Below are 20385 nucleotides of genomic sequence, written 5' to 3' on the forward strand. Positions count from 1 at the left end.
ACGACTCACCACTCTGCCTGAAGAAAATCTCCCCCAACCTGCAAAAAAAAAATTCAATCAGTACATTTAACAGTTATTCCACAAAACGGAGTCGTACATGACAGGGCTTTCCACAAGCGCCGGCTGCCGGTCATACAGCCGACTACACAATTAAGTCCAGCCGGCTGCTTTAATGACTTATTTTTGTAGCCTACAGGCTCTAAATATTCATTTTCGATTTTAATAAAATTAAATGTTTATCTAACGGACTGACAATAATGTCAAACTGAACCGCACTCATTTAAGTTGTGATTCGCGCTGTTTGTACCGATAATAACCACAAATTCCCCGCCGACTTCGTTGATCAAGGGAGAGTAACTCATCCGTGGCCCCGACATGCGGTGTGCGCGCGCGCACTCGGCGGAGGCAGTAGTGCAGACCTGGGCATTTTACGCCCCGCGGGCCGCATCCGGCCCTTTGGTTCATTCTGACCGGCCCGCGTAAGGTTAATTAGAAATTACAAAATAAACGTATTTTCTAATTTTACCTCATGCATGGACTGAATAGCGATTCATACAACCGGTTTCTTCTTTTTTTTTTTTTTTACTTTTCTGAATGTGCATTGCTTTTATTTTGAAGTTGTGTTCAACAAAAACGCAATGCGCGCGACATGAAATCCCACGAAACCTAATCCCGCAATAACTACTTCCGTAATTTGTCCAGACCAACCACAAACTTGTACGTCATCCTTCAAACGGTCCAGCCAATCACATAGTATGACGTCACCAGCAGGCGCCGGAGCCGATCTATAGATCTGATACCTACACCGAATCAACGTTGTTGCAAGCAAGTCACAAGAAGACTTTAGCCCCCAAAATGTCCGCAAAAAGAAGAAAGGTAGATGCCGAATGCAGGGCTTTCAACAAAACATGGACTGCTAAGTATTTATTTACTGAAGTCAGAGATAAAGCCGTGTGTTTAGTTTGCGGAGAGCAGATCCGAAAAACTGAAAAACACCAAAATAGGTGATTAGACTACAAATGTGGGCATCATTATTATAATATGACGTATCTTGCTTGATATTTGGAGTAGAAAGAAAATATTGTGATGTCTTTATTGTGTTTCGGGGTGGATGTGACTGGGGGGGGAAAAAAAAGGTACAAACGTTTACATTTTGTTAACCATTGTTTTGGGAAATTTGATTGAATAAATTACATTTTTTGTAAGGCAACCTCGTTTTTTCCATACTCTTACCAGGTTTAGCAGCTTGTGAAAACAATGTTATTTATTGCTTTCTATAAAGAAATACAATTAATATTATGCAGAATTTAGTTCAGCCTTTTGGTCCGGCCCTCCACAAAATTTTCTGTTTCTCATGTGGCCCCATGGAAAAAATAACTGCCCACCCCGGCAGTAGTGTGTCGGAGGTGACATCGGAGGGAACAGAAGCAGAGATGACGCTTATTTTGTCTCCGGTAAACCAGTCTTCTCTCGTTCAATTACGTGCTGGCATCAAAAGACACCGTTGGTTGTAAATGAAACCAAACTGAGTGGTTGGAGTGTATTTGCATACACAAATGGAGAAATGTTGGCTGAGTGTGTAATTGTGTCGCCCCACTGCAGACCGTTGTCGTTGTTAATTCATAGCATGCTCAGCTGCGTGAATGTGTCATGCACCAAAAATAAGAGATTTACAAGCCAGGAACGCCTCATGATACAATACGCAAGAAAAGAAAGAAGATTTACTGCCATTTTACTTTGCATTTGAGTAAAGTGAACAAATAAATGGTCTGCGGAAAATACATTTAATCCTGGGAACTGCGTGCACAGGAGTTTATTTTGTGTTTACTCCCCCCCCGGCTGGCTACTTATTTGTCATGGCTGGCTAGTATGAATCTTAGTGGAAAGCTCTGCATGAGCTGATAACCGACAAGGCGCGTAGCACCAAGTTTTATTCTATCCACGTTAACAGGATTTTGAGAAACGGAGCATTTTTTTTTTTTGCAAATTCAATAAATAAAAACTTTATACAAAACATCCGACAAAATCATTTCCGCTTAGAATGTAAACAAACTGGCGAAACGACAGGAGCAATTTGTGAAAAATGCGATAATCATCCTGGGGGGGTATGTTCTTACCATCAAATACTTTCATTCTATATTTTTGCTCTTTTTTGGGGTTTTGTTTTCGAGTCGAGTTTTTATTTCGTCCTCGGTTGGTTCAGAAACAAGTGCCGTCATTTTGTTTCTCTCTACTCACGGTATACGAGCCGATAGGGCTGCACAATTAATCGAATTTAATCGAAAATCGCGATTTTGGCTGCCACGATTAAATTAAATGAAAATCGCGATTTATTTCCATTTAAAATGCGAGCTCTGCTGCATATCTGATCAAGCACTTTTTGACCAGTACTCCACCAAACCATTAGGGGGCGAACCGATGCATGTAAGGTTTCATTACTCCGCCTAAATAAGCAAGCAAGCCAAGTGCAGTGCTGCCAGATTGGGCGGTTTTAAGTGCATTTTGGCGGGTTTTGAACATATTTTCGGCTGGAAAACGTCAGCAGCATCTGGCAACACTGGCCAAGTGCGCAGAGCTTCAGTGCGGCGGTATCTTCTTCAAGGGGTGATAGCGTGAGAGTAGGTAGCAGATTGAGGTGAGAGAGAAAAGCTAACTACGTCGGAACAACAGACTATTTAGCACTGGAGGCAATGCTGTGACCTGCCTTCACTCATGTTTAAAGCTAGAGCATGTTGATAGGCTGGTCTTTCTAGCTAAAAACTTGTAGGTCTCAGTATAATGCTATGTAATTGTTGCAATTGAGTTTTCAGTTCCTTCATCCTTTGGTAATTTCTTGGATAAAAATTTCATTTATTTGTCATCAGTGTTGGGCACGTTACTTTCAAAAAGTAATTAGTTATAGTTACTTGTTACTTTTCCCAAAAAGTAACTGAGTTAGTAACGGAGTTAGTTTGTCATAAAAGTAACTAATTACCAGGGAAAGTAATTATTCCGTTACATTTTGTTCCCCCTCAAAAAAGATCAAATTCAATTAGTGTAATCATAATAAAAGTGAATGTTAAATGTGTTTAATGACTGAAATGGACACTTAACAGAACCAGTTAGTAATGTTATCTACGCTATATTAATATTTTTGTGGAACAATGTGAGATAAGACATCTATCAAATTTAATATATTTTTGTAGTTATTAAAATTGTTACTAATTGCTGGCCACTGACGAGGCTTTGTTCCTCGACATAATGTGCATTGCACGTAAACACTCTTGCCTTTTATTTCAAGTAATGGCTGTATTTCCAATGTGAAAGCGCAGTGCTGGGCTGACCGCTCGCCATCGCTCTGTCTTCGCTCTGAAAGTGCGCAGTAGTGCAGTAGGCGTGGCCTACCTACGTATGTTGTCCAAATCTACTCTGATTGGCTTACTGTGCCGTTGTCTCGCGTCTCCCCGCCCCACACGAAAGCAGAGTAAAGAAAGGCTGAATGAGCAGCGTGCCAGATGAGAACAGCTTTAATAAAGTAACGCATAGTATTTTACTGTAAGTAACGGGAACGGCGTTATAACGATGTAAAAAGTAATTAGTTAGATTACTCGTTACTAAAAAAGTAACACCGTTAGTAACGCCGTTTATTTCTAACGCGGTTATTCCCATCACTGTTTGTCATTTGGAAATCAGAATTTCTCTTTTAAATTTCATTCTGCACTGAAAGCTGTTCATATTGTTTGTTTGAATATAGTGAAATAAAATTTAAGTGATTTCCCTAACATCAAGAATAATCGTGATTACAATTTTGATCAAGATAATCGTGATTATCATTTTTTCCATAATCGTGCAGCCCTACGAGCCGATATCCTAGTAGTTGCCAATCAGACTGCGTAATTGCTCATATCCAATGAATGTGGATAGAATATTGTGAAGGAGACAAGTCTATAGATTTAGCTAAAACATGGCTGAGCACAAATCCTCGAATTTTAAGTGAGCAGGAATCACTGCCACGTCACACGAGTTGTTATACAGCATGAAAAACAAGAGAAACGAGTATTAGGTCATGCAGATGAACACCATTACCTTACACACGCTGGAATTTTAACCTGGATGCTCTGGAATGGATGCTCATTAACCAGGTATGTTAAAGTCACACAAATGCACGGTGTGCAAAATTATTGGTGTTCGAGTTACTGTTACCATGCAAACATTTTTATTTATTAAAAGAACAATATGTCGTACTTTCTATTCATTTCAAGTAACGTTTAATGTTGTGGAACAGCCACAAAACTGAAACTAGAAAGTTTGTCACTTGTGTTTGTCACATTTTTCCCTTCTTCCTCTCGAAGTTAAGACACAATAAAAAAAAAAAAAAACACAGCTCAACATGTTTGCGATAAACACAACGTTTCCTCCATCCTGAACACTTTGCTGTGTTTATAGCCAGGCTTGTAGTACTCAAGTCCAGGATTCGGACCCAAACCCGACTCGCGAGCTGACTTGAGCACTGATGACTCGGACTTGTACGTTAACTGCCTTTGGACTCGGAAACCGGAGACGAGGACTCTGATATTTTCAGGGATGAGAGTGGGTGGTGCCCAAAAAAGCAGAAAACAAGATGGCGCCCGAAGCCGGGGGTCTGGGAGGGATACCCCCCCCCAGGAAAATTTTGAAAAATAAGGCCTTACAAACCACTTTTCCTGCAATCTGAGCTGTAGTAGATAAAAAAAAAAAAATCTGTTGTCTTTTTTATATATTTACATGAAAATATGTTTCAAATCAATAGGAGTATTGTTTGAATTCAAAATAAAATCACATTCTACATTCAAGGGTATGGTTATAATTCATGATCGACAAAAATGACAAACTAAATTCACATTAAACGCAAGTTTTATTAATTATCAAAATGTTCATATATTAAATAAAATTTCTTAGGGAGAAAAGGTCAGTCACCCTATGTCCTCATTAGTTGCATATGATTTCAAAAAGTCTTTTGAAATATTTAAGTTTTCAAAACTGTCAGCATTAATTCAGATTTACTGACTATCATATACATGTTCAATGTATTAAATCAAACGAATGCCAAGTTTATGGGATAATGTCTATGTACACTATACAATTATTTATAGTTCACAGTCACTTCTCATTTTCATTTGATCATTTCGACTTCTTCAGCCTTTTGGCCAAAGACAAAAGCTTGTCAGCTTGTCTCTCTGTTTTTTATACCAGCATCGATTTCACGTACCTTCGCTTCGTCTCGCTTGTCAATTGTATTCGGCATTTTGAGTAAAAAAGCAGATACGAAAGAGAAACGTATTTTTGAAGCGCAGCGACGATGAACATGTGCAAGTTTCGATAAAATAGAACTGATGCGAGTACTTTTGTAAGAACTGTTATGATTGGCTTTAGTTCTCTCCCACACTCTTGTAAGAACTGTTATGATTGGCTATCATGCTCTCGCCAGCGATGTTTTGGCCAATTACATTGTAGATAACACTTATTCTACCGCGAGACTTAAGATGGCGAAACTGTAAACCTGTAACATCATCGTACGCTTGAGTATCACGAAGGAACATACCCCAACCCCCCTCAATGAAAAAAAAATCTCAACGGATTTGGCATATCGATTTTTGCTCAGAAAAAGCGGAAATCCGCCGAAAACTCTCATCCCTGTATTTTCTTTACAGTATTTTTTGTAACATGCCATAATAATTTGCCATAAGATATTTATATCTACGTTAATTTTTGTACTAATTTTGTGCAAGAGTGTCACACCTACGCGCCTTGGCACGTGCATCAGATAGACTCTCGGGCACGCTACGGACAGTGCGAGCGCCAAGCAGACTCTCACCTGCACAGGATTAAGGCCCAACCAGTGCGCCTATATAAAAGACTGAAAACACGCTTACTTTGTGAAGTATTAAGTCACGTTGCTGACACATTATTGAACCTTATTTGGTTTCCTGTTTCTTGTCTTTGATTCTGCCGAGTGTACGATAGCCTGTTTGTGCCTCGCTCGACATTTTGCCTGCCGTTCTGGAGTGTTTACCATCTTCACTTGTATTAATAAACACACCTTCTGCACTTACATCCGTCTCCCAACCATCTCTGACAGAATACTTCACACTCCCTGACAAAGAGAAGCACATTCACCTGTTCATACGGCACGTTCAGGAACAAACTAATGCTAATGGCGCTAAAACAGCCGCCGTCAAATGGTGCGGTTGAAGTCTTGCTCTCGGACTCGACTCGGCTTGGCTTGAAATTTTCTTTAAATGACTTGGACTTGAACACTGGGGACTCGAGACCGGACTCGGATTTGAGGTTTAGTGACTTGACTACGACACTGTTTATAGCTTTACAGAGATGCCTACCCCAAATTTTGAATTTCAGTATTCTTGAAAACATTTTTCAGTATTTTGGAATGACTTTCAGTATAGGGCTGCTCGATATTGGAAAAAATCAATATCACGATTTTTTCAGTAAATATCGATATCGCGATTTTTAAAACGATATTTATACACTTTTTTTTTAAAGCCCCGATCATCAACACCCGAGGCACCGGGCCACATTTTTATAGTACAGGCCTCATAGGCTACCTGTCAACCCTTCCCGTTGTACCCTGAAACGCCTTTTACTTAAACTATTTACTGTGCAAGCGCATACTTTGCATAGGTCCTATCGCCTGCACAAGGCTCACGTTCTCCTCACTCAACATTTCCGATCACAGAGGATGGAGCCAGCGCCGGTATTACCAGTGATTACTGCGTAACGTCCACACTGGCTCGTAGCCAGCCAAGGATAAAATCTCTCTCTCTCTCACACACACACACACACACACACACACACACACACACAACAACGTAAGCTTGTGTGTTGTTAAGACACCAACATTAAACACGCACACACACGGACTGGCCATTGGGAGTAGCGGGAGTTTGTGGGCCGGCGGAGAAAAAAAAAAAAAGTTGCGCGCTGGCCTTTAATATGATAAGCAATGTTAACAGTTTCTTTAAGAAACTGTTAACATTGCTTATCATATTAAAGGCCAGCGTGCAACTGTAATAAACAATGTTAACAGTTTCTTAAAGAAACTGTTAACATTGCTTATCATATTAAAGGCCAGCGCGCAACTGTTTTGTTTTTTTCTCCGCCGGCCCACACTGAACCACCGGGAAAACTCCCGCTACTCCCGATGGCCAGTCCGTGTGTGAACACGCACAATATAGAGACAAGTCCTGAAGAATTAACATACATGAAAATAGCTCAGCGGCATGTAAACATTCCCTGAAAGTGTAGGTGGCACTGCGGCTAGATGCTACGTGAAATGGCACAAGGCAAACACCATGCGTCGCTCAGTCAACAGACAAAATCCACGAACCCAGTAGTCCTCCTACTACTGTGGGTTAGTGTTCTGTGGCCAAAAACACCCTACGCACAGTCATTCCAAAACATCCCCACTAGTTGCAGGTTATGTCTCAAATACAGATATGCGTTGTGGATTAAGCGATCTATTTTCAAGCATCAGGCTTCTCTTCCTTCATCTTCCAAATGTGGACTCCGCTATCTTTTTGGCATGTCAGCATTGAAATACCATTTGCAGAGATATTTCACTCGCCATTAGGAAAAGTAAAAGCAACACATGATTAGGGCTACATGATTAGCAGGGGGACACCGTTTTAAGCGCACGGAATTTTAAAAACAATGTAATTACATCTGAGTCCGTCTACATCGCGCAATAAACCCGTCCTTAGCAGAACCTACTTCAAAGCATGATGCTAGCTGCAGATGCACAAGTCAAAATCAAATGAACCCAAGTAAACATGCCGCGGCGGGCAACATTAATAACCAAATTGCCTTACCTTAAAACGCTGCCTTGACCACAGGACGACTCGCAATTATTCCACTTAAATCCACACGGTTTAACACATCTAACACAGCTAGCAAGCTGGATATGTGCTAATATTGTTGTGCTTGTTTTCTTCCGTAGATGCCATTTTTACATTACCCAGTCCCACATCCAAAAATATGACGTAAATATATGTTAATTGTATTATTATAACTATTAGCAAGCAAATCAAACTACATATTAAGAAATCAATATATCAAATCACCCGACACGTATGAAAACAGAAGAACCGATTTTTTACTGTTGCGGAGATATCGCGGGAGTAGAATGGATGACGTATACAAGGCTACGGTGTGCCTTAGGGGACAGAAGGGTTGTTTTACCTTACAAATGACAAAAAATCGTTTCATATCGATATTATGAATTTTGATATCGTTTGACACCAATATCGATATAGTGATAAAAATACGATATATTGCACAGCTCTATTTCAGTAACATTAATTTATGCGCATTGCCATTATAAAGAGGTGTATATACCAATATGTTTAACATTTAAATTATTAAAAAGAACTGTTAATTGAATAAACAAAACGCGAGCAGCCATCTCAATTGAATTTCCACTCAACAAATTTCTAGAGTATACAATATATCACATTTTTATAAATACAATAGTGTTCCCTGTTTGCAGACATTACGGTTGACTACCAATCATTGGTATTGAATGTAACTCCTCAAAAGTATTATATTATATTGCCTGGCAAAATGTTCTACCTGTTAACGGATTCTAATAATATTAAAAAAAAAAAAAAAAAAATTCTTATTTCATGCCAAAGAGAGTCCGACATTGTTATCTTAATGTCCCAATATATAAATACTCCAGCATAATGCTTCAGAAGAGACACTGAATAAAATGACATTTATAATTGTATTTAAAACACTGGAATGATCAATTTTTTGCCACAATCCCAACAACACTAATCATAAAATTCTGTTTTTGATCATACTACATGTACATTTGCACTTGCAACACTGAAAAGACTTTGAATTAAAGAAGTACAGCCAGTGTTTGATATTTCAGTGAATAAAAATCAGACATGTAAAAAGAAACTGAATAAGTTTAACTCACATTTCATGGCACTAATCGGCAAGTTCAACTCCAAGCACAGGTCAACCATCACCGCTTCAGCACGCGTCACGTTCCGTGTCTTTTCATCCACAGATTTCGTAAAAAACTGCTGGATACCCCCAGATTTACTTTCCGCCTGACTCGCCATTTCAGCATACTCCATATGTTTGGTTTTTTTTTTGTAGTTGACATGCTGCGTGCAGTCATCGCGACCACCATGAGTGATGTTAATGTCAGTTCTACACGGTTTGCAGTGCGCGTATCCATTGCCCTTTTGACTGGGTGTAATGCACGGCCATTCTACCGTATATCGTGGGAGGAACACCTGAGACCTGTGTTTCACTTGTCCCGATACTGAGCGTTTCATTTCCACTATTGAGAAGCAGCACCATGCGTGTGTGATGCCGAGCGAAAATAGCACGAACAAATGTGCGGAATCTGCGCATGTCACACACAGCACGTGCGGTTGTCATAAAAATAAATGGCCGTGAATCGCGCATGGATTGAAAAAGTCGCTTGGACATTTAAAAACAACTCACTGGAATTTTTTAAGACTTTATAATAATTCCGTACAAAATAACACTGTTTGCCGCAACATCGTATTTACGTAACTTTTCCGTACAAAATACGGCCAATCCGTACTAGTAGGCATCTCTGGCTTTACCCCTTTAACACAAACTGCTGATTTTTTGTACTGACCGTTTTTCCAGAGCATTCACAATAACATATGAAAAGGAGTATTAATACTAGACAGGGACACTCTAACGAGTGCAAACCCCGCCTTTTCCCTATTAAAATACATTGGGCGAAAATTTCGAAGTTCTGCCATGACCTTGACCTTTGACCTCCAAAATTTAATGGTTTCCTTCCTGGGTGATTGGCAACACGTACAAAATTTGGTCCAAATCGATCCATTGGTTCTTGAGATATCTTGCAGACACACAGACAGACAGACAGACAGACAGACAGATACACACACACACAGACTGACGCAGGTGAAAATAATAACCCCTCCGACTACTGTCGGCGGGGTTAATAAACCTGGGAATTAAACAACAGCCGGAATTACAGTCAGAGCTGCCGTTCTAGAAAATTAATCAACACCTTGTTACCGATCAGAACAGAGAATTCATCAACATTGTGGCATAAGACAATAATTATGTATTCAACTTTGTTTCTTTCCCTCCGCAGGAGTAAGGTGATTAATATCAGTACCAAGACGTCATCAGCATCAGCCCAGCTTATCTTTGGTGAGCGATAAGCAGAAAGAGGTGTGTAGAGAGAAACTCACAGTGTAAAGGGAAAGGTAAAGTGCCCAGAGGCAGAGATAAACCAGACTGTCTCTCAGGCCACTCAGCAGCACGGCTCCCAAGCTCAGCAGCGCCCCCAACAGACAGATGAGCTCCAGACCCTGCTGAGGTCCGATGTCCAAGGACGGAGCGAGCCACAGGAGGGACGGGATGTCCTGCAGCTTCTCCAGAAGAGGCGTCCCCACTCGGGGTACACGCACTGGCTTTACACCATCCTCACCATACAGACCTGCGCACACACACACACACACACACACCTTACTGTATGCACAACCCAGGCATATAAAAACTCAAGCGTTAAATAACAGTTAAGACAACTAAAAGGAACCGAGATCAATTTGTTCATGTTTGCTGGGTGGAGCATCCAGGGCTAACACTCCCAGGTTCCCTTATAATCATGTTTCAAAAAGGTTGTGTACTAAAATGCAATAAAATAGTTCTTGACCATTCCTGGTTTCCATGTTTGTTTGTTTTTTAAACATTGCAGACTTCCTATTATGATTACTGTCCCAAGCTGACTCGTAAGCATCATTAACCATCAGGCCATTATTAAAAAATGTTCTGTTTCCGGTCCACCGGCCGGGTGAGTGCCGTTTGTGCCGTTGAATTTTTTTTTTTTTAACGCCGTTTTTTCGACATTTTTTTCGGGTTCGTAAATCTAAAATTGAACTTGACATTTCCGCATTCCCAGGGCTTTCCACTAAGGCTCATACTAGCCAGCCATGACAAATAAGTAGCCAGCCAGGGGGGAGTAAACACAAAATAAACTCCTGTGCACGCAGTTCCCAGGATTAAATGTATTTTCCGCAGACCATTTATTTATTCACTTTACTCAAATACAAAGTAAAATGGCAGTAAATCTTTCTTTTCTTGCGTATTGCATCATGAGGCGTTCCTGGCTTGTAAATCTCTTATTTTCGGTGCATGACACATTCACGCAGCTGAGCATGCTATGAATTAACAACGACAACGGTCTGCAGTGGGGCTACACAATTACACACTCAGCCAACATTTCTCCATTTGTGTATGCAAATACACTCCAACCACTCAGTTTGGTTTCATTTACAACCAGCGGTGTCTTTTGATGCTAGCACGTAATTGAACGAGAGAAGACTGGTTTACCAGAGACAAAATAAGCGTCATCTCTGCTTCTGTTCCCTCCGATGTCACCTCCGACACACTACTGCCTCTGCCGAGTGCGCGCACACACCGCATGTCGGGGCCGCGGATGAGTTACTCTCCCTTGATCAACGAAGTCGGCGGGGAATTTGTGGTTATTATCGGTACAAACAGCGCGAATCACAACTTAAATGAGTGCGGTTCAGTTTGACATTGTCAGTCCGTTAGATAAACATTTAATTTTATTAAAACCGAAAATTAATATTTAGAGCCTGTAGGCTACAAAAATAAGTCATTAAAGCAGCCGGCTGGACTTAATTGTGTAGTCGGTTGTATGGCCGGCAGCCGGCGCTTGTGGAAAGCCCTGCGTTCCGCGCAGAATATAGAATTGAATCAGCTCTGCGCATGCGCCGTGCGGCACAAAAAATGGCAGCCACCATGAAGGAAGCAGATCCGGAGTTTTCAAACATTTGCTTAAGTGTGAAATCACAAAATGGTATTCTAGCGAACAACAAAATAGTAAAGATTCAGAAAAACAAATCATTCAGTGATCATTTTAATAGTGTAATTTCATCCGAACTAGGCCTAACGCTCGATTTAGAACTACAAAAAGTCCGTGTGTCGGACATTTTAAGTACCTTTGTAAAAGTTTTGCAAATGTTGCAGTCAGCATTTAAAATGCTAACTTACAGTTTTTGTACAAGTTTCAGTTGATTAAACTGTCATATTATTAAATGTGTCTGCTTTTGTAATAAAAAAAAGTACTGAAAGAAAAAGCAAACACAGCATTGCAATTTCTTATCCATCTCTCTCATATATATGTGGGCGGCACGGTGGTGTAGTGGTTAGCGCTGTCGCCTCACAGCAAGAAGGTCCGGGTTCGAGCCCCGTGGCCGGCGAGGGCCTTTCTGTGCATGTTCTCCCCGTGTCCGCGTGGGTTTCCTCCGGGTGCTCCGGTTTCCCCCAAAGACATGCAGGTTAGGTTAACTGGTGACTCTAAATTGAGCGTAGGTGTGAATGTGAGTGTGAATGGTTGTCTGTGTCTATGTGTCAGCCCTGTGATGACCTGGCGACTTGTCCAGGGTGTACCCCGCCTTTCGCTCGTAGTCAGCTGGGATAGGCTCCAGCTTGCCTGCGACCCTGTAGAACAGGATAAAGTGGACAGAGATAATGAGATGAGATGATACAACCCTGACCTTGACCAGGCAGTTACTAAGGATGTGACTAAAACCCTCCTGGTCATGTGACCTTTTATTGCTTCCCACAGGATCGCTCAAGTGGGAAGCAATAAAATAAACCCAAACAACAGAACACTTACTAATCGTGTATTAGCAAATGTGTTGTTTTCCTGTTACATCCCGACATTTCTAGTCCAAGGACAACAGATTTAAAAACTTGTCCAAAAAAAAAAATCCAAACTTTTTAAAGATATCTGATGACTTTCCAGGTCTGAAAATGGGCAAATTTAACCCCACACTTTTCCAAAGCTGTGCAAGAATACGGATTTTTTCACCTCGCAGTGAATCAGCATCAGAAAATAATTAACAGTTATTCCACAAAATCGAGTCGTACATGAGCTGATGAGGCGCATTGCACCGAGTTGTCTATAAGCCATGTACAACGAGATTGAGTGGAATAACTTTTATTCTATCCACATTCACTGGATTTTGAGAATCAGAGCATTTTTAGTTTTAGCAAATTCAATAAATAAAAACTTTATACAAAACATCCAACAAAATCATTTCCGCTTGGAATGTAAACAAACCGGCAAAATGACAGGAACAATTTGTGAAAAATGCGATAAATTTTTGGGGAAGGGAAAAAAAATAATAATAATACGGTCTTACCATCAAATACTTTTCATTCCATATTTTGTTGCTTTTTTTATTTTTTGGGAGGGTTTTATTTTCGAGTAGAGTTTTTATTTTGTCCTTAGTCAGTTCAGCAACACGTGCCGCCATTTTTGTTTTTTTCTACTCATGGTATATGAGCTGATAGCCTAGTAGTAGAGTAGCCAATCAGAGCGCACGATTGCTCATATCTAATGAACATGGATAGAATAAAAGCTCATATTCCAAATGCTGGTCAATGACTCGCTGACTGTTAGCTATTTAACAATTATTCCACAAAATTGAGTCAGACATCAGCTGGTAGTGCTACAATCCACGTATGACGAGATTGAGTGGAATAACTTTTATTCTATACACATTCACTGGATTTTGAGAAATCAGAGCATTTTTATTTTTAGCAAATTTGATTAAAAAAAAAAAAAAAAAAACTTTATACAAAACTTCCGACAAAATCATTTCTGCTTAGAATGTAAACAAACCTGTAAAACAACAGGAACAATTTGTGAAAAATGCTATAATTCTTGGGGGGGGGGGGGGGGGGGGGGAGATATGTTTTTACCATCAAATACTTCTATTCCATATTTAGTTGCTTTTGTGTATTTTTTTTTTTTTTGGGGGGGGGGGGTTGTTTTTCAGTAGAGTTTTAATTTCATCCTCGGTTGGTTCAGCAACACGCTCCGCCATTTTGTTTTTCTCTACTCATGGTATATGAGCTGATATCCTAGTAGTAAAGCAGCCAACCAGAGCACGTGATTGCTCATATCCAGTGAATGTGGACAGAATAATAACTGATAGAGGCTTCAAAAATCGCTCTGGATAAGGATGCCTGCCAAATGTCATAAATACAAATTAAAAAAATTAAAAAAAAATTAAAAAAAACTCGTGTGTGTATTTTACCATCTCAAACAGCATTTTTGTTTCACTTCGGAAAGCACAGCGAGTTGGATTTACACATGTTGTGCTGCTGGATTTTACTCGCCAACCTCAAACCTGACTCTTCAAAGCTACCCGGATGTTTCTGCACCTCTGAAATAATGATCACATGACTTTAAAAAAAAAAAAAAATTTGTCCGTTCTATATGGGCCTTTGAGTTGCAGCTGCCACTTATCCAGCCAAACAAGTTTGGAGTTTCTCTGTATGAAAACAACCACAAGTATATACGAGTGCCACTCAGTTTGCCTTTCCGTATCGTCATATTCCTCGAGTTAATCTTGTTCAGCTCTGAACACAAAGACACGCTCAAGTACAAGGAAAGCTCCATTAAGCATGTAGGATGTGCAATATCGTGTGTGTATTTGGCAGGTTGATAAGAGTGAGTAAATACAGCTATAGGAGAAAAAAAAATTTAAAAAAAATAAAAAAAGACCACTTTTAATGGTGACCACTGTTCAAGATAGTCTCAAATTTTTCCATAGGTGTATACATGGGAGTGTCTGTTATATTTCCCTACCATTTTGCTTTCTCTTTATAAGACAGTGTGACTCAAGCTACTCCACCCATTCAAAGGAGACAACTACAGCGACTGAGTTTCAGCCCTCAAACAAATGCAGCTTCTTAACTGCAGAAATCTTTTGAATTGTTTACCCATTAAGGTTAAAAATGAAACAAAGGTGGTACAAATGATTAGATTAAATCGATGGCCTAGCTTAGTCAGTGCGGTCTGTTTGGGTTTCGCAATAGGCTCGGTGATGTTAAACAGGAATTACAACCTCAGCCATGTTAAAAACACTGCTGGGATACAACCAACAAGCTTAGTTTAACATGCTGCAACTCGCTGATTACAGAACCAGCAATAAGAGCTCAAATTTCATTCATTTCTAGTAGGTGTTGGTGGACACCTGACCATCACACCTGACCATTAGTCCCTCTGCTGTTAGAATAACCTCTACTCTTCTGGGAAGGCTTTAGATTTGAGTGAGGATGTGGGGATTTATTGTGAAATTTCCTCTCTGCATTTAACCCATCTTCAACTCTAATGTCAAGTCAGCAGGCTTTCGTCTAAACGGGGGAACAGGGGCGCTGCGCCCTCTTACTCTCGGCGTGCGCCCCCTTACCGACTCCATGAAAACATCCCAGCAACATTACGTGACAATGTGTCTGATCATCAAATACATTATAATTGCTCCAAAAATATTCCAATCATAGTAGATACACCGCCAGACGGTGCAAAAACAATCCGAATTGGCGTTTTCCAGACTGAGGCGCCATGTTGTTTAGGTGTTTACTTGTCGCGGCTACTCTCGCGAGATTTGACATGGGTTACATACAAGGTCAGCTGACTTGTAGAGTGAGATTTCTCGAGACTGAATGACCTTTCACCCACCGGCACGGGAGCTTTTGACAGAAGTAGTTCGCGAGTTGTTTTTGTTGACACTTGGGCATTTAAAGATGTCATCCCGCAGCACGAAGCGGAAGAAAGCCAAAGACTGTCCGGGGCAGAAGATGATTACGTCTTTCTTTTTCAATGTTGACAGACAATTTGTTACAATTTCCCTCTCAGATAGCCTCAGAATGTCCCATTGGAGCATTTTTCAAAGGCTTTGCACGGGGGGGGGGGGGGGGGGGGGGAACCAGCACCATCTCCACCCCCCGCTTCGCTCCCTCGCCATGGTGAGCGCGCTCATACTAATTTTTTCTAGAAAAAACCCTGAGTCAGTACTGCTCCATGGATCTGAGACATGGAGAACAACAAAAGCAACACAGCACAGGATACAAACCTTCATAAAACACCTGTCTGAGAAGGATCTTTAAAATCAAGTGGTCAGACAAGATCAGCAACCTGGAGCTGTGGGATAGAGCAGGACAAAACCCAGTTGGAAGCCAGATCCTCAAGAGGAAATGGCCCTGGATAGGGCACACACTCAGGAAGCCACCATCCAGCATTACATACCAGGCCCTAACCTGGAATCCACAGGGCAGAAGAAAGAGAGGCAGGCCAAAAAACAGCTGGAGAAGGGACACAGAGGAGGAGATGAGGAGTACAGGCAACAGCTGGCACGACCTAAGGAAGAAGGCCCAGAGACGAGTGCAATGGAGGAACATCATCGGTGGCCTATGCTCCGATCGGGGCAAAGGGCCCAAGTAAGTAAGTATTTAACCCATCTGAAGCAGTGAACACACATGTGAGCAATGAGCACACACACATACCCAGAGCAGTGGGCAGCCATGCTAACAGCACCTGGGAAGCAGTCGGGAGTTAGGTGCCTCGCTCAAGGCCACCCCATATTAACCTAACCGCATGTCTTTGGACTGTGGGGGAAACCGGAGCACCCGGAGGAAACCCACGCAGACACAGGGAGAACATGCTAACTCCACACAGAAAAGCTACCGCCGGTCGCTGGGCTCGAACCCAGAACCTTCTTGCTGCAAGGCGCCCGTGCTAACCACTACACCACCGTGCCGCCCCATAATCATTCAGCTACAAGAGTATTAGTGAAATCAGGCACTGATGTCAGATGAGGAAGTCTGGGGTTAGCGGGGTCGAAGTCAGGGCTCAGTGCAGGATACTCAAGTTCTTCCACTCCAACTTTGGCAAACCATGCCTTCATAGAGCTCAGATTGTACGTAGGGCACTATCATGCTCCTGTGTACAAGGTTTAGCTTCTTGGTTCCACTGAAGGTAAACGGTAATCCTAAAGCATCCAAAGGCATCCTATACAACTGGGTGCTTCTAACCTTGTGGCAACAGTTTGATGAAGAACCACATATAGGTGTGATGGTCACATATTTTTGGCTGGATAGTGTGCGTGCGCGTTCTCAATCAAATCATTGACTCCCTCCACAAGGAGGGTAAGCCACAGAAGGTCATTGCTGAAAAGGCTGGCTGGAAAAGGTGCACAAGCAACAGGGATGAGCGCAGCCTTGAGAGGATTGTCAAGAAAAAAAAAAAGTCAATTCAAGAACTTGGGAAAGCTTCACAAGGAGTTGACTGAGGCTGATGTCAGTGCATCAAGAGCCACCACGCACAGACGTCTTCAGGAAAGAGGCTACCATTATCGCATTCCTAATATCAAGCCACTCCTGAACCAGAGACAACGTTAGAAGCGTCTTACCTGGGCTAAGGAGAGAAAGAACTGGACTGTTACTCAGTGGACTTGATCAAACACAGTTGACCAACACCAGCAGATGACATGACACCCCAAATCGCCACAGACTGCAGAAACTTCACACTGGACTTCAAACACTTTGGATTCTGTGCCTCTCCACTCTTCCTCCAGACTCTAGGAGCTTGATTTCCAAATGATATGCAAAATTTACTTTCATCTGAAAAGAGGACTTTGGCCCACTGAGTAACAGTCCAGTTCTTTCTCTCCTTAGCCCAGGTAAGACACTTCTGACGTTGTCTCTGGTTCAGGAATGGCTTGATATTAGGAATGTGACAGTGGTAGCCTCTTTCCTGAAGACATCTGCGCGTGGTGGCGGCTCTTGATGCACTGACACCAGCCTCAGTCAACTCCTTGTGAAGCTCTCCCAAGGTCTTGAATCAACTTTTCTTGACAATCCTCTCAAGGCTGCACTCATCCCTGTTGCTTGTGCACCTTTTCCAGCCAGCCTTTTCAGCAATGACCTTCTGTGGCTTACCCTCCTTGTGGAGGGTGTCGATGATCATTTTCTGGACAACTGTCAAGTCAGCAGTCTTCAACATAGTTCTGTGTACTGACCTAGACTGAAAGATACATGGTATTCATACCGTTTTACTCAAACTTGAAATGAAATATTCTAATAATTTGAGGGAGTGGATTTCTAGTTTTCATGAGCTATAAGCCATAATCATCAAAATTAGGGGGGGAAAAAAGCATTGAAACATTTCACTTTATGTATAATGAATATAGAAAGTATGAAATTTACATTTTTGAATTCAAATTATGAAAAAATTAACTTCAAAATATTGGAATATTTTGAGATACTCTAGTGTGTTATTTACCAGCTGGGAGGTCCGTATCGTGAAATACTGTGACCGAGGTCTTGAAAGTATTGAGTGAGGCCCTTTGGGCTGAGGTCAGTATTCAAGGCCAAGGTCACGGTATTTCACCATATGGACCGACCTTAAGCTGGTAAATAATATATTTATTTTTTCTTGACCAAATTCTAACAGAAAACAAGAGCACCCGAAAGGGAAAACCGAGCCAAGGCAAGCCGCCATTTTGAATCCTCATTCACGGCTGTAATGCAAATGGCTTCCTCCTTGGTATACAAGTGCACTTCCATGGCAGGAAAAAAAAAAAAACTACATTTTGCCACCTATGTAGTCCCCTATTTATACAAAATTGAGTCATTCAGGATTCAGCCAGCTACAGGTTTTTAACTTTCTCCTGAAATGTTTTCTTTCATTTCTTCTTCCTCAGGGTAGTAAAACTCGCTTTCGCTGTGAACACTGTCGTTATCGCTATTCATGCTATAAAATTAATGTTCTCTTGAGAACTGTGAAAATAAATGTTGACAAAAATTGCTACTATGTTGTTGTGAACGAGCGAGTCACCAGAGGTCCGTATCCAGGGTCCGTATCGTAGGATACGGATCCACTCGCCAGCCAATCAGAGCACAGGATTTGATGGAAACCGGACCAAACAAATAAATAACAGTTATTCTATGAAATTGAGTCGTACATGAGCTGATAGCCGACGAGGCACATAGCACCGAGTCGGCAATAAGCTGCGTCCAACAAGATTAAGTGGAATAACTGTTTTATTCTATCAACATGCACTGGATTTTGAGAAACAGAGCATTTTTATTTTTTGCAAATTTGATAAATAGAAACTTTACACAAAACGTCCGACAAAATCATTTCTGCTTAGAACGTAAACAAACCGGCGAAACGACTGGAGCAATTTGTGAAAAATGCTAATTCTTGGGGGGGGGGGGGGGGGGGGGGGGACACCATATTCTTACTATCAAATACTTTTACTCCATATTTTGTTGCTTTTTTTGTATATTTGGGGTTTTGTTTTTGAGTAGAGTTTTTAATTTCGTCCTCAGTAGGTTCAGCAAGACGCTCTGCCATTTTGTTTTGCTGATATCCTCGTAGTCGAGTAGCCAATCAAAGCACACGGTTGCTCATATCCAGTGCATGTGGATAGGAAAAAAGAAAAATAAATAAACAAATGCAATTTAACAAAATATAAAGGACTGGAACAGTGATATGACCTTAGCCAAGAATAATGATAGAGATAAAGTTAGTTTGCAATTTAAAACAAAATTGTCTAATACATAAAAAAATATATAAAATATTAAATTAACAAGTGATTAATATTAGCAGAGTGTAGATTGTATTTTGAAATTCAAAGAGCATGCAATCCCACAAACGCTTCTGCTTAGGAGTGACGTCATCGCGCACGCACAATGATGACGGGTCAGTTTAGCGCGCGCGCATTCCCCCAAAAAAAAGGAAGACTGCGCATGCGCTTGATGTTGGCGTGCAGCAGCTCTTCTAGCTGACATGAACACCACGCTTTCTGGGTGGTGGTTAAAACACACCCGTTTTCAGATATGCACTCGATATAGGTTTTGCATCAGTTTGCAGACTGGCATGTGGTTCAAAAAAAAAAAAAATCTATAAAAACATGTTAACTTGACTTTCCCCTGACAGCATGCACGAGCATGAAAACTCACACGCATCTCATACAAAAACCAAACAGGCAAGCTGTGTGATTTAATGAGCGCCGCGCCCATGAACAGAAAAAACCCTCCATGCATGGCTGAGGGTCACTTCCTACCTGGTATCTGGACGTAGAGAGACGCAAAAGCAAATAAATATATGCTCGCCATGCTCCACAGAAACATTTGCCTTGGGATCCGAACTCCCCCCATTTCCGAATTGAACTGCGACAGATCAGATGTGCTGAAGTTCTGGATAAAAGACAGAACTGAATCTTTCCTCTCCTGGGCGCGTGAGCGGGAAGTCGCACTTGGAGTGGAGTGGAAGCGCGTGGGTGGGGCTTATTCCGCACATGGAGCACATGCGCGTGCGGCACCGACGTGACGTCTCGTCTGCAAAGCAAAAGCAGCGCGAGCGCCACGTTGAGATCGAGACCACGTTGGTTGTTCAGGGTCTTGGGTCTGATAGGAATCTTTGGAAGAATTATAACATCGGGTATGTCATATAACATCACATGGGCGTGGCTAAGGGGTGTCCAGTGCCACCCGAGC

The 20385-nt window shown here is 41.5% G+C and overlaps 1 protein-coding gene across 1 annotated transcript in view; it reads right to left on the bottom strand.

Annotated features, from left to right (window-relative positions):
• Positions 1-20172, bottom strand: part of lmf2b (lipase maturation factor 2b) — a 44720-nt gene extending 24548 nt beyond the window's left edge. The window contains exons 1-3 of the mRNA XM_060903384.1: positions 19953-20172; positions 10251-10498; positions 10-38 (exon numbers count right to left, since the gene is read on the bottom strand). Coding sequence (XP_060759367.1) covers positions 10-38; positions 10251-10498; positions 19953-20046 — 371 coding nt within the window. The 5' untranslated portion in view covers positions 20047-20172. The remainder of the gene's footprint in view (positions 1-9; positions 39-10250; positions 10499-19952) is intronic.
• Positions 20173-20385: the final 213 nt, after the last annotated feature.

The sequence above is a fragment of the Neoarius graeffei genome, chromosome 21, assembly GCF_027579695.1.
Source record: "Neoarius graeffei isolate fNeoGra1 chromosome 21, fNeoGra1.pri, whole genome shotgun sequence".
Taxonomy (NCBI): Eukaryota; Metazoa; Chordata; class Actinopteri; order Siluriformes; family Ariidae; genus Neoarius; species Neoarius graeffei.